At 41.1% G+C, this 15,325-nt stretch overlaps 1 protein-coding gene across 1 annotated transcript; it reads left to right on the top strand.

Annotated features, from left to right (window-relative positions):
- The first annotated feature begins 658 nt into the window (after positions 1-658).
- Positions 659-3,859, top strand: LOC136523836 (uncharacterized). The gene is made up of 2 exons (XM_066517380.1): positions 659-1,009; positions 3,656-3,859. Exons 1-2 carry the CDS (start codon positions 659-661, stop codon positions 3,857-3,859), a joined length of 555 nt encoding a protein of 184 aa, XP_066373477.1.
- Positions 3,860-15,325: the final 11,466 nt, after the last annotated feature.

The following is a 15,325-nucleotide window of genomic DNA, read 5'->3' as shown; positions in this document are numbered from 1 at the left end:
GGCTGGAGCTTCACTATTGCAAGATCCTCATTGGAGAGGGTGTCGCACCCAGTCACATACACCTCATGATGGAGTGGGGGACAAGGCATGGGTTCCACTAGCGCGAAGCCCTTGGGGACGTGCAGGAGTGGATTGCACGCCTAGTTGGCCATGGGAGGCAGGAGGCTAGGGTTTTGCACAGTAGGTAGGGGAGCAGTTGAGACGGAGGCTTCGAGGGTGGGAGTAGAGGATGAGTATATAGGTGCTTTCTCAGTCCCATCACCTTCCCGAGATATGGGCCTAAACCACCATTGATTGCGGGCCTTTGAAAGACAGACAGACGAGATATGTCCATAGTTGAAGCAGGATTTGAACCTTACCATGTTTGTGCAATCTTTTGTCAAGTGATTCGGGCCCAAGCATCTAGAATAGTGTCAGGATACCGAAGGCAGGTGACTGGCCAAATGCAGAGATGGGATCTTCAACATAGATTGAGCATGCATTAAAGAATCTGATTTTGAATTCAAAATGAGCTTGGCCTTGGGTGTGGATTGTGCCTGATAACCGCTTTTGGAGGTAACAGCTTTTGTGGCTTTGGAATCCAATGAAGAACTATTTTAGAAGATTTTAGAAAATCAGCCTCGAAAATGAGTTTGAATCTGGATGCAAGCCTCAAGTCATGTTCTTCCAAGATGAAATGAAGAAGATCCAAGATGAGATGAGCAAGATGATGGAAGAATTGAGCAATAAGGTTGATGATGCAATAAGTGGCAAGAATGAGGCAATAAGTGGCAAGAATGAAGAAAACAAAGATGCCTGTAGTGATGTTGGAGCCAGTGAGCATGCTCATAGAAAGAGAATATATTCAAATATGAATTTCAACTATGGACAACACATCAAAGGTTCACCTCTACATACTCCTTCCATCCACATTGGCAAGCCACCTCACTTTGATGGAACAAGATACACTGATTGGTCTTACAAGATGAAGATGCATCTCATTACCACTAGACTTTGGCAAGTTGTGGATGTTAGTGTGATGATTCCTACTGATGAAGATAGACAGATAACTCTGAAAGAAGGGCACAATCTCCATCAAAATGCACAAGCCATAGCATTGCTTAGGTCCGGATTAGTTTAGAAAGGTGAATGGAATGGAAAGTGCAAAGCAAATTTGGGATACTTTGAAAGTGTCATTTCAAGGAGATAAGAGTGTGAGAAAAGGCAACATTGAGTTACTTCATGGTGAATTGGAAAGATTTGTGTTCTTGCAAAATGAAACAACACAATCCATGTTTGATAGGCTTATGGCATTGGTCAACCGCATAAGAGCTCTTGGAAGCACTGAATGGGATGACAACAAGGTTGCTAGAAAGGTGTTGAGAACCTATAGAGCCAAGAACAACATGCTAGCGTCCGTGGTCATGGAAAGGCCTGGTTATGATGAGGTGACACAATAAGAACTCCTCTCAAAGCTCAAGCATCATGAGTGTCTAGATGAAGATGCAATCAGTGCTCATAATCAAAATCCTAGTGCAATGGGATATAATAAGAGTGCAGCCCTAAATGCAACTCAACAACATGAGGTTCAAGGTTCAAGTCAAGAAGAGAAGAAGAAGCACAAGCACGACAAGGATGAAGACAAGAAGAACAAAGGAAGGAAGAAAGGTGAAGCTCATCTTGGTGTAGAATGGGAGTCAAATGATGGTGACTCTAGTGATGATGAGAACAAGAAGAAGGGAGCCACAAACATTACTATCCACCACTCTTCATCACCAACCATGATCTTCCCTGACCCGGCTTCACCACCAAAGCTCTTCCCCAACCGAGACTCATCACTAAGGCTCTTCTCCAACCTCATTGACAATGAATACTACACTCCAACTTGCCTCATGGCTAAGGGGGAGAACATACATGACTCACCCGATCCTTCTAGTGATGAGTATGATAGTTGTGATGACAACATAGAAGAAATTGAAGAAACCATGATTAAGAAATTTGGTAAAAAGCCTTCACTAAAATAAAAATGCTAATGAAGAAATTAGAGAAGAGGGATAGATGTTTAGAGATGCAAGGAGATATAATCACTCAAGAGAGAGAGAAAAACCATTGCACTTGAAGCATCTATCACCGAGGAAAAGATGAAGGTTGAGAAGTTAACCGTAGAATTGTCTTTAGCCAATGACTCAATTGGGAAATTGACTAAGGAACATTCCTCGGTTAATGATCAAGTAGCTAGACTCAAGAATGAGAAGAATATAGCTCAAGAAATCCTCACAAGCTTGGAAGAAAATACTAAATCTTGAGCTAAACTATAGTACTCTTTGGGCTAGCACTTCAACTTCTTCCTAAGGCAACTAAGAGTCTAATGTCTCCTACTAGTAATGGTTGTAAAAGATGCTATAAAATTGATGTGAATGCATATGCAACTAAGCCTTAGTTGAGTTAGAGAAGAAAGACAAGGAGATTCATAGGTTGAAGATGATCTTGAAAAATGGGTGCAAGTGTCAAGAGCAATCCAACAAGACTATATACAAATCATCAAGGCAACCATCAATCAAGGAAGGCATTGGCTACAATAGGTACGATGGAAAGGCGAATGGAAGAAACATGATCAATGGTGTGCCTTGTGTGAAGTTCAACAAGGGCGTTGCTCTTGATCATCTTATATGCAAGGCCAACAACAAGCTCTACATTCCCAAGATCCAACCTATAAGTCACAAGACAATCAAGACGGAGCAATCTGAGACCCACTTCAACAGTGCTATGCTAGTGACTATATGTGTTGTTGGGGCCAGGATGGCAAGATTGTGGTCAAGTATGTTGGTGCCCAAAAGAGGAAGGAGATTATGAGGAGTGTTTGGGTGCCCAAGTTTTATGTGACTAAGCCCCTAGGACCCAAATCCTTTTGGGTACCTAAAACAAAAGCTTGATTTGTCTTTGTAGGAATATTCCTCTAGTGGAACAAGTTGGGTGGTGGATAGTGGATGCACCAATCATATGACCGGAGAGAAGGATATGTTCACATCATTCCAACCTAGTCATGAACAAAGTGGAAACATTGTGTTTGGTGACAATGGAAAAGGAGAAGTTCTCGGTTTGGGTAAAATTGCTATCTCAAATGATAATTCCATTTCCATTGTTTTACTTGTGAATTTGTTGAGATACAATTTGTTGTCCATTTCGCAACTTTGTGAGATGGGCTACAATTGTCTCTTTACGGATAAGGGTGTGGAAGTCTATAGAAGGAGGATTCCTCTATTGCATTTACAGGTCATTTAAAAGGGAAACTCTATCTAGTTGATTTCACATCAAATAGAGTAAATCCGAGACTTGTTTAATGACAAAATCTAGCATGGGTTGGTTATGGCATCACCGACTTGCCCATGTTGGGATGAGGAACTTGGCCAAACTTCAAAAAGGCGAACACATCCTTGGACTAACGAATGTTTCTTTTGAGAAAGATAGAATTTGTAGTGCATGCCAAGCCAGAAAATAAGTTGGAGCTAAAACATCCCGTCAAGAATGTTGTGACAACCAAAAGGCCATTGGAGTTGCTTCACATTGGACATATTTGGACCCATCACTTATATAAGCATTGGTGGTAACAAATATGGGTTCAGTAATTATTGATGATTATTCTCGTTTCACCTGGGTATTCTTTTTGCGTGAAAAGAGTGAAGTCCAAGGTATCTTCAAGAAGTTTGCAAGAAGAGCCCAAAATGAGTTTGATGTCAATATCAAGATAGTTAGAAGTGACAATGGGACAGAGTTCAAGAACTCCAGCATTGAAGAGTTTCTTGATGAAGAAGGAATCAAGTATGAGTTTTCGGTTCCATACACTCCACAACAAAATGGTGTTGTGGAGAGGAAGAACTGAACGCTTATTGAAGCCACAAGAGCAATGTTGGATGAATACAAGACTCCAACCAACTATTGGGCAGAAGCTATTAGCATGACATGTCATGCTATCAACCGCTTATATCTTCACAAGAAAAGGGACAAGACCGCCTATGAACTTCTAACTGGTAGAAAGCCTAAGGTGCACTACTTTAGAGTTTTTGGATCCAAGTGTTTCATACTTAACAAGAAATTCAAAAGCTCAAAGTTTGCACCAAAGGTTGATGAAAGTTTCATGCTTGGTTATGGTACTAACGGAACATGGATATCAAGTTTTCAATAAAACCACTTATTTGATTGAAATCGCAGGTAGACGTGACTTTTGATGAAACCGATGGCTCTCAAAAGGAGCAAGTCAATGTTGAGATTGTAGGTAATGAAGAAGCTCCACATAAAGCCATCAAGAAGCTTGCAATTGGTGAAGTAAAGCCCATCAAAAATGAAGATGATGACAATATTGTGCATTTTGATCTTGATCCAACCACTCATCATGTTTCATCCAATGAACATGGTGAAGCTTCCACAACAAGAAATGATCAAGATGGGAGAGCAAATGAAACACAAGATCATTCTCTTGAAGATGGTGTTAACAATGACCAAGCGCAACATCAACTCAACAATGAAGAAAGAAGTGAAGACAACCCTCCAATCGATCATGACCATGATGATGAAGATGATGGCCCCATCCAAAGATCAACTCAAGTGCCACATCCTAGAGTGCATCAATCCATTCAATGGGATCATCCCACTGATAACATATTGGGGAGCATCCGACGAGGAGTAATGACACGTTCTCATTTAGCAAGTTTTTGTGAACATTACTCATTTGTTTCTCCTTTGGAACCTCATAGGGTGGAAGAGGCACTTGATGATCCAGATTGGATGATAGCCATGCAAGAGGAGTTGAACAACTTCACTCAAATGAAGTCTGGTCCTTAGTGGAAAGGCCCAAGCAAAATATGATTGGAACCAAGTGGGTCTTCTGCAACAAGCAAGATGAGCATGGCGTGGTGACAAGGAACAAGACAAGGTTGGTGGCTCAAGGATTCACTCAAATTGATAGTGACTCTAGTGATGATGAGAAGAAGAAGAAGGGAAGCCACAAACATTACTATCCACCACTCTTCATCACCAACCATGATCTTCCTTGACTCGGCTTCACCACCAAAACTCTTCCCCAACCTAGACTCATCACCAAGGCTCTTCTCCAACCTCATCGACAATGAATACTACACTCCAACTTGCCTCATGGCTAAGGGGGAGAAGGTACATGACTCACCCGATCCTTCTAGTGATGAGTATGATAGTTGTGATGAGAACATAGAAGAAATTGAAGAAACCATGATTAAGAAATTTGTTAAAAAGCCTTCACTAAAATAAAAATGCTAATGAAGAAATTAGAGAAGAGGGATAGATGTTTAGAGATGCAAGGAGATATAATCACTCAAGAGAGAGAGAAAAACCATTGCACTTGAAGCATCTATCACCGAGGAAAAGATGAAGGTTGAGAAGTTAACCGTAGAATTGTCTTTAGCCAATGACTCAATTGGGAAATTGACTAAGGAACATTCCTCGGTTAATGATCAAGTAGCTAGCCTCAAGAATGAGAAGAATATAGCTCAAGAAATCCTCATAAGCTTGGAAGAAAAATACTAAAATCTTGAGCTAAACTATAGTACTCTTTGGGCTAGCACTTCAACTTCTCCTAAGGCAACCGAAGAGTCTAATGTCTCCACTAGTAATGGTTGTAAAAGATGCTATAAAATTGATGTGAATGCATATGCAACTAAGCTTGTTGAGTTAGAGAAGAAAGACAAGGAGATTCATAGGTTGAAGATGATCTTGAAAAATGGGTGCAAGTGTCAAGAGCAATCCAACAAGACTATATACAAATCATCAAGGCAACCATCAATCAAGGAAGGCATTGGCTACAATAGGTACGATGGAAAGGCGAATGGAAGAAACATGATCAATGGTGTGCCTTGTGTGAAGTTCAACAAGGGCGTTGCTCTTGATCATCTTATATGCAAGGCCAACAACAAGCTCTACATTCCCAAGATCCAACCTATAAGTCACAAGACAATCAAGACGGAGCAATCTGAGACCCACTTCAACAGTGCTATGCTAGTGACTATATGTGTTGTTGGGGCCAGGATGGCAAGATTGTGGTCAAGTATGTTGGTGCCCAAAAGAGGAAGGAGATTATGAGGAGTGTTTGGGTGCCCAAGTTTTATGTGACTAAGCCCCTAGGACCCAAATCCTTTTGGGTACCTAAAACAAAAGCTTGATTTGTCTTTGTAGGAATATTCCTCTAGTGGAACAAGTTGGGTGGTGGATAGTGGATGCACCAATCATATGACCGGAGAGAAGGATATGTTCACATCATTCCAACCTAGTTATGAACAAAGTGGAAACATTGTGTTTGGTGACAATGGAAAAGCAGAAGTTCTCGGTTTGGGTAAAATTGCTATCTCAAATGATAATTCCATTTCCATTGTTTTACTTGTGAATTTGTTGAGATACAATTTGTTGTCCATTTTGCAACTTTGTGAGATTGGCTACAATTGTCTCTTTACGGATAAGGGTGTGGAAGTCTATAGAAGGGAGGATTCCTCTATTGCATTTACATGTCATTTAAAAGGGAAACTCTATCTAGTTGATTTCACATCAAATAGAGTAAATCCTGAGACTTGTTTAATGACAAAATCTAGCATGGGTTGGTTATGGCATCACCGACTTGCCCATGATGGGATGAGGAACTTGGCCAAACTTCAAAAAGGCGAACACATCCTTGGACTAACAAATGTTTCTTTTGAGAAAGATAGAATTTGTAGTGCATGCCAAGCCAGAAAATAAGTTGGAGCTAAACATGCCGTCAAGAATATTGTGACAACCAAAAGGCCATTGGAGTTGCTTCACATGGACATATTTGGACCCGTCGCTTATATAAGCATTGGTGGTAACAAATATGGTTTCATAATTGTTGATGATTATTCTCATTTCACCTGGGTATTCTTTTTGCGTGAAAAGAGTGAAGTGCAAGGTATCTTCAAGAAGTTTGCAAGAAGAGCCCAAAATGAGTTTGATGTCAATATCAAGAGAGTTATAAGTGACAATGGGATAGAGCTCAAGAACACCAGCATTGAAGAGTTTCTTGATGAAGAAGGAATCAAGCATGAGTTTTTGGTTCCATACACTCCTCAACGAAATGGTGTTGTGGATAGGAAGAACCGAACGCTTATTGAAGCCGCAAGAGCAATTTTAGATGAATACAAGACTCCAACCAACTATTGGGCAGAAGCGGTTAGCACTGGCATGTCATGCTATCAACCGCTTATATCTTCACAAGAAAAGGGACAAGACCGCCTATGAACTTCTAACTGGTAGAAAGCCTAAGGTGCACTACTTTAGAGTTTTTGGATCCAAGTGTTTCATACTTAACAAGAAATTCAAAAGCTCAAAGTTTGCACCAAAGGTTGATGAAAGTTTCATGCTTGGTTATGGTACTAACGGACATGGATATCAAGTTTTCAATAAAACCACTTATTTGATTGAAATCGCAGTAGACGTGACTTTTGATGAAACCGATGGCTCTCAAAAGGAGCAAGTCAATGTTGAGATTGTAGGTAATGAAGAAGCTCCACATAAAGCCATCAAGAAGCTTGCAATTGGTGAAGTAAAGCCCATCAAAAATGAAGATGATGACAATATTGTGCATTTTGATCTTGATCCAACCACTCATCATGTTTCATCCAATGAACATGGTGAAGCTTCCACAACAAGAAATGATCAAGATGGGAGAGCAAATGAAACACAAGATCATTCTCTTGAAGATGGTGTTAACAATGACCAAGCGCAACATCAACTCAACAATGAAGAAAGAAGTGAAGACAACCCTCCAATCGATCATGACCATGATGATGAAGATGATGGCCCCATCCAAAGATCAACTCAAGTGCCACATCCTAGAGTGCATCAATCCATTCAATGGGATCATCCCACTGATAACATATTGGGGAGCATCCGACGAGGGGTAATGACACTGTTCTCATTTAGCAAGTTTTTGTGAACATTACTCATTTGTTTCTCCTTTGGAACCTCATAGGGTGGAAGAGGCACTTGATGATCCTAGATTGGATGATAGCCATGCAAGAGGAGTTGAACAACTTCACTCGAATGAAGTCTGGTCCTTAGTGGAAAGGCCCAAGCAAAATATGATTGGAACCAAGTGGGTCTTCTGCAACAAGCAAGATGAGCATGGCAGTGGTGACAGGAACAAGACAAGGTTGGTGGCTCAAGGATTCACTCAAATTGATAGTGACTCTAGTGATGATGAGAAGAAGAAGAAGGGAGCCACAAACATTACTATCCACCACTCTTCATCACCAACCATGATCTTCCCTGACTCGGCATCACCACCAAAACTCTTCACCAACCTAGACTCATCACCAAGGCTCTTCTCCAACCTCATCGACAATGAATACTACACTCCAACTTGCCTCATGGCTAAGGGGGAGAAGGTACATGACTCACCCGATCCTTCTAGTGATGAGTATGATAGTTGTGATGAGAACATAGAAGAAATTGAAGAAACCATGATTAAGAAATTTGTTAAAAAGCCTTCACTAAAATAAAAATGCTAATGAAGAAATTAGAGAAGAGGGATAGATGTTTAGAGATGCAAGGAGATATAATCACTCAAGAGAGAGAGAAAAACCATTGCACTTGAAGCATCTATCGCCGAGGAAAAGATGAAGGTTGAGAAGTTAACCGTAGAATTGTCTTTAGCCAATGACTCAATTGGGAAATTGACTAAGGAACATTCCTCGGTTAATGATCAAGTAGCTAGCCTCAAGAATGAGAAGAATATAGCTCAAGAAATCCTCATAAGCTTGGAAGAAAAATACTAAAATCTTGAGCTAAACTATAGTACTCTTTGGGCTAGCACTTCAACTTCTCCTAAGGCAACCGAAGAGTCTAATGTCTCCACTAGTAATGGTTGTAAAAGATGCTATAAAATTGATGTGAATGCATATGCAACTAAGCTTGTTGAGTTAGAGAAGAAAGACAAGGAGATTCATAGGTTGAAGATGATCTTGAAAAATGGGTGCAAGTGTCAAGAGCAATCCAACAAGACTATATACAATCATCAAGGCAACCATCAATCAAGGAAGGCATTGGCTACAATAGGTATGATGGAAAGGCCAATGGAAGAAACATGATCAATGGTGTGCCTTGTGTGAAGTTCAACAAGGGCGTTGGCTCTTGATGAGCTTATATGCAAGGCCAACAACAAGGTCTACATTCCCAAGATCCAACCTACAAGTGACAAGACAATCAAGACAAAGCAATCCAAGGCCCCCAAGCCACAAGCACCACTTCCACAGTGCTATGCTAGTGACTATATGTGTTGTTGGGGCAAGGATGGCAAGATTGTGGTCAAGTATGTTGGTGCCTGTCACAGAACCGACCAATTTATAAGAGCACAAGTACAAAAACAATCGCCGAAACGATCAAATTCTCGCACTTGAGCCCATATAAACCAGGTAGTCAATGGAAACCACGAAGGATTTCAAACCAACTTGCATACAACCAAGATCACAGTAATTCAATATAACATATCGTACGTTACAACATTTCATAGACGGTTTGCAAATAGGTTACAACACCTCAGAGTCATCGTTATTACAAAATAGGTCTTGTAAAGTATGCGGAAGCAAATAGTTTAACTTACACACCCGAGTTCAAATACAAATACTGGTTTGCTGATCACAACCCGCAAAAGCATTCGGATAAGAGAAATAGAGATCATGCCCATGATCTAGTCTTCGTCACCCGTCGGGTGGAGGCAATACTTACAGAAGCCTTGATATAGAAGGTCATCTGCAACAAGACGGAAAAACCATGAGTACGAGAATGTACTCAGCTAGACTTACCCGTTGGAAACCAAAACAATTGACACCAAGGATCATGCATAGCTTAATTTAGTGGATCTGGTTGACACTTTCTTTTTGCAGAAAAGCATAAGCAATAATGATCAACTCTTAACCTGAATAAGCAGTGACTTTTAGCCATTAACCTGTCATCTATATTAGCACCTGTACTAAGCAATCAATTTATTAAGATGCAAACATTAATAACCATAGTAGGTAAAAATCGTGGCAACATTATCATCATCATCCATTTAACCATATCGTTAAATTAATTGAATCTACGTTGCCGCTGCTCAGTCAAGTTCTCACTATCCGGAAGAGACGACGATTCGAATTGATTCCTATCCAGCTGGAGGGGTATTCCTAAACACAAACCCTGCTTCCCCCGTTAGGGTCGCAAACAAGTCACCTTTGGAACGATTCAGGAGTCGCGAGTCCGAACAGATCAACATTCTCAGAGAACCACTCTGCCAAGGTTGCTCGGGACTCTAACCCGCCTTGGACTTATGCCAAAGGCTCTCCACACATCCTTACTACCTCTAGAATGCACGCCACTGCTCGCATCCCTGGCCTGAGTTGAGCTACTAGGCTTCGCGGTCGGAACGACTTATCCGGCCAGCTAAGTGTTAGGCTACGTTCAACATGACATGAAGACGTACAGTGTATCGGTCCTTAAACGACACAGACGGAGTCACTATGTCCAACCCTGCACAAGACTCCGCTAGGTCTTAATTCATTATTAACATGGTTCTTTTCCACGATAGCAAATATAGCCAACCATGATCCACCTCATCCTAAAGCTCGCAGGTGATAGGAAATCACCTGACTTTTACCGCACTAAGCATGGCTAAACATTTTAACCTGTTCCTGAACTTAAATAGGATTCAAGTGCGATATCTGGACAAGGATGGATATATAATGCAACAATTGGTTCTAACCAATTCCTATACTTAATGCATCATCAACGAATAAAAGATACTTAAGGTATTTGTAAAAACATGAGAGACTTAATATGCTCCGGGGCTTGCCTTTCAGGAAAGAGGAAGGACGGTGGTTAGGACACTCGGGCAACTCCTCCTCAGCGGCTACTTCGTCGATTTCCTGCACCTTGGGCTCCTCCTCCTGGCTCGCTTCCTCGAACTCCAGCAGCGTCACTCCCTCCGGAACACCTATTGCATGAATGCACAAGATAAATATCATGGATGCACATGAACGAAGTTAGAAATGCTCGGGAAATGCACATGCTTACTGTAGTCCGTATTTTCCGACTTAGGCTCTATTCAAATCACTTTAACTTACCAAGTTTATACAATCTAATGTACAATTGCTCATCTTTAGTTAAGTACCTAGCACCTGCACCTAAGCAAGTTCTCAAGTTAGGCTAGCACCTAAACAATCAACAAGAACATTGCAACACATCATGCACACAAACATTCATATTTCAGCGAAACAGAGACTATACAGCGGTACGGTAAACTGACCATAACTGAAGATCTACAATTCCAAATGACATGCAACAAGACAATTTGGAAATCTTATGAAATCACCTACAATTCATTTTTAGACCTCAAGGCATGATTCCAACCTTTACCAGGTCGAATATACAGAATTAAATGATCAGGTCCAAACAAGACAGAGAACAAGCAATTCTGTGATTCAACTTTGAATGACTGTAACTCCTAAACTACTAGGTCAACTGCCACCAAATTTTGACAGGAGCTAGATACATAAGTTATCAACAACTTTTGTATTAACCACATTCCCAGCAAACCAAAATATCATGGGAAACTTTGCAAAGTCCCCAGAACTATCCCGAAAGACACAGTGCAAGAAAAAGAATTATTAACTTATGTTGCAAATATATAATTGGACAAAACTAACTTTACTCACTCATCACACATATGACAAGAACACCAGAAAGTAAGGTGTTCACCATCAATTCATTTGTTTTAATCCTTTTCTTAATTTATTTAATTATTTAAGTGGAATAATAAACATATATGAAAACTGCACCATTTAATCTACAAACATTACAATAGGTACTACATGCTCCAAGTAGACTACTATAAAAATTTCACATCATTTGAGCAAGTATAACATCCTACACAAAAATAACAAGGCATAAAGGCTTAAAATGACATAATTAGGAAATCCTAGTGAAAAGTGTCAAGCAACAGATTTTATATTTTTCCTAGCATCCTTAAGGTACTAGGATACCCTCCAATAAATTTCATGGTCATTGGATTCATAGATAAATTACTAAAATTCACACAAGGATCATTCAATGATAAAAGGAAAATCTATAACTCACAAAGCATACATGCAATGACTCTCAAATTTTTACCAGGGCTTCTACTCATCAAGAGTAGCTCACCAACAAAATTTCATAATTTTTGGAGCAAATGAACTCCAGATATAATTTAAACAAGTTTGCATGCATTTAAAAACACATTTCAAGTTCCTATTTCATTCATCCAAAAATTCCACTACAAGTGTTCATGTTATATTTTCCCTAAATACTACACTTCACTATGATCCTAACAAAATTGGAACAACCCAATTTGGATCTACAAAACTAAAGATACAAATTTTACAAAACAACATTCAAAACTGGAAATATTTGAACTAGCTTCTAAAACTCAGTCACTGACAAGCGGGGCCCTCGGGTTAGATGACCCCACAGGTCAGCGAGAGGAAAACAGGGGAGGCGGTTGCGACGGCGCGGCAGCGGCGAAGCTTGCCGTGCTCGCCATGATCTCCCGCATCGATTGACCTACTAACCCTAAGCTCTAGTGGGCTCTAGGTAGGGCGGCCATGGCGCACGGCGGCTCGGCGGAGCTCCGGTGACCGTGCTAGCGACGGCGAGCCCCCATTGCCTCTTTTGATCTCGGTACGAGCTTCACGAGATCACCATGGAGCTAGCTAGGTAGGAAAAGAAGGATGAGAGGGACCCTAGCTATCCCGACCATGGCGGCCTTGAACTCCGGCGTGGTCACGCTCATGGCGGTGGCGGCAGAAGTGACAAATGTGCCCTCACCTCGACTCAATAGGCTCAGCTAAGAGGTGGAGGAGTACACGGCGGCGCTTTGGGCTAGCTAGAGCGAGGCAAGACGCGATAGCGAGCGTGCATGATCTCGGCGGGGCAATGGTGACGGCATGGTCCGCTGCGACTGCTGTGTCGAACGAAGGAGAAGGAGAAGCAAAGAATGGAGAGTCCAGGAGCGTCACGGGCGAGTGCGGGCGTGTTTTGGCGCACTAGAGCCAGACATGGCCTGACCAGGCAGGTGGCCGGTGATGCGCAATGCCACGCGGCAGTGAAGCCCTGCTGCCGGTCGGGACACTGTAGCATCCATTCAGTTAAGCCATCGACGACTGACAGCGATACTTGATGAACTTCAAACTCCAAAACCATGATGATCCAGGCTCTGGTGTAATTGACAAAGTTTGAGATCCAAGTGACTACTACAAATTTTCCAATTGGAGCTCGAGCTAATTCAGCTTGGTTTGGGAGCTACATGGCAAACAAATTGGGTACATGAAACTGAAATTCGAAGAAAGACTTAGAAAAATTTCAGAGTCTCCAATTAGACATCAAAACTGACTTATGGGCCCTTTTTGAGCATGTTCTGCACATTTTCATGAGATGGTCATAAAATAACTTTTGTTCCTTATAAAATTTTCTACAACTTTGCTTTAGGTTGCTCAGACATGCAAACACTCTAAGCTATACTTTTTAAATAGTCAAACATAGGAGCTCTAGGGGTCCACAATAGTCAAACCATGACTTGGTAACCTAATTAGGCAAAATGATCAACATGAACATTGTTACTAATGACATTCTAAGCATAACTAAGTTGCTTAAGAGGATAACTAGCCACACCACACCTTGGTCACACCAAAATCAAGCATCACATGTATTGAAACAAGGAAAAACAAGTGACTTTGTTACTTCTGTTTCAAAACCATGCTTCATGTGTTTCATGAGTTTGTGGCATTGTACTAGCTAACCATGTTTCACTAAAGTGAGTTGCACATGTTGCACTTGAGTGTTGCACACTATTCATTTCATAAAACAAACACACATGAAATATAACAATATGTTGCAATGTTTCGAAAACATGTTTCATGCAATATAAGCTCATGAATGGATGAATGATGCTCATGTTCATGAAATGCAAGTGCAAATGTGGAAGCCAAACACCTGAGGTGTTACAGCCTTCCCCCTTATAAAAATCTCGTCCCAAGATTTGACAAGCGTACCATTGTTGATAGAATTCTTTATAACCGTCCCTCAAATAATCTTCTCTTTTCCACGTTGCATCGCGTTCACTACCCTAATTACTCCACATGACTTTGTAAAACCTGACCACCCGACTCTAAGTCACTCGCTCACGAGTGTCAATTACTCGGACCGGCTTTTCTTCAAAGGTCAAATCATAGTTTAACTCGATATCCCCCAGTGGAACTCTCTCTTCAGGGACGCGAAGACATTTCTTCAATTGGGATACGTGAAAGACATTGAAGATGGCACTCATCTTCGGAGGTAATTGGATCTAGTATGCTACCATACCACTTTGTCCAATGATTTCAAATGGACCGACATATCTCGGCCCAAGATTTCGCTTCACACCAAAGCGTTGGACACTCTTCATGGGTGAGACTTTTAGATAAACAAAGTCTCCAACTTCGAACTCAATAGGTTTTCTACGACGATCAGCATAACTTTTCTGCCTAGCTTGAGCTATGGCCATATGGGTTTGGATAGTACGGACTTGTTCTTCAGCTTCTTGAACAAAATCAATTCCATAATATCTCCTTTCATCGGCTTCTACCCAATTCAATGGGGTTCTACACTTTCGGCCATACAAAGCTTCAAACGGTGCCATCTTGATACTCTCTTGATAACTATTGTTGTACGAGAATTCAGCTAGGGGCAACCACTTTTCCCATGAACCCTTAGCCGAGATGACACATGCTCTCAACATATCTTCTAAGATTTGATTCACTCGTTTAGTTTGCCCATTGGTTTGCGGATGATAGGCAGAACTTCTTACTAACTTAGTTCCTAATAACCCGTGTAAGTGCTCCCAAAAGAGAGCAGTGAACAGTAGTCCTCTATTAGAGACAATAGTACGAGGTATCCCATGAAGTCGGACTATCTGATTAAAGTACAACTCTACATAGTCAGTTGGACGGAAATCTATGTGGATAGGAATGAAGTGTGCAGACTTGGTCAGACGGTCTACAATCACCCAAATGGAGTTAAAATTCCTTTGAGTAGTAGGGAGCCCAACGATAAAATCTATACTTATCTCCTCCCATTTCCAACCTGGAATAGAGAGTGGCTGAAGCAATCCAACTTTCATGTGCACAGCTTTGACTCGATAACAAGTGTCACACCTAGCCACATAAGCGGCTATCTCCTTCTTCATCTTGGTCCACCAAAAGCGAGGCTTCAAATCATGATACATTTCGTTACTACCAGGATGAATAGATAATTTAGAGGAATGGGC

This window comes from Miscanthus floridulus, chromosome 18 (assembly GCF_019320115.1).
Source record: "Miscanthus floridulus cultivar M001 chromosome 18, ASM1932011v1, whole genome shotgun sequence".
Taxonomy (NCBI): Eukaryota; Viridiplantae; Streptophyta; class Magnoliopsida; order Poales; family Poaceae; genus Miscanthus; species Miscanthus floridulus.
This window is presented reverse-complemented; position numbering and strand designations above follow the sequence as displayed.

Bases quoted from the DNA above. Each gene is read 5' to 3' on its own strand.
- LOC136523836 (XM_066517380.1), top strand. From the start codon at position 659: ATGTTCTTCCAAGATGAAATGAAGAAGATCCAAGATGAGATGAGCAAG. The intron at 1,010-3,655 runs GTTAGTGTGATG...TTGCGTGAAAAG, and splicing joins GACTTTGGCAAGTTGTGGAT to AGTGAAGTCCAAGGTATCTT.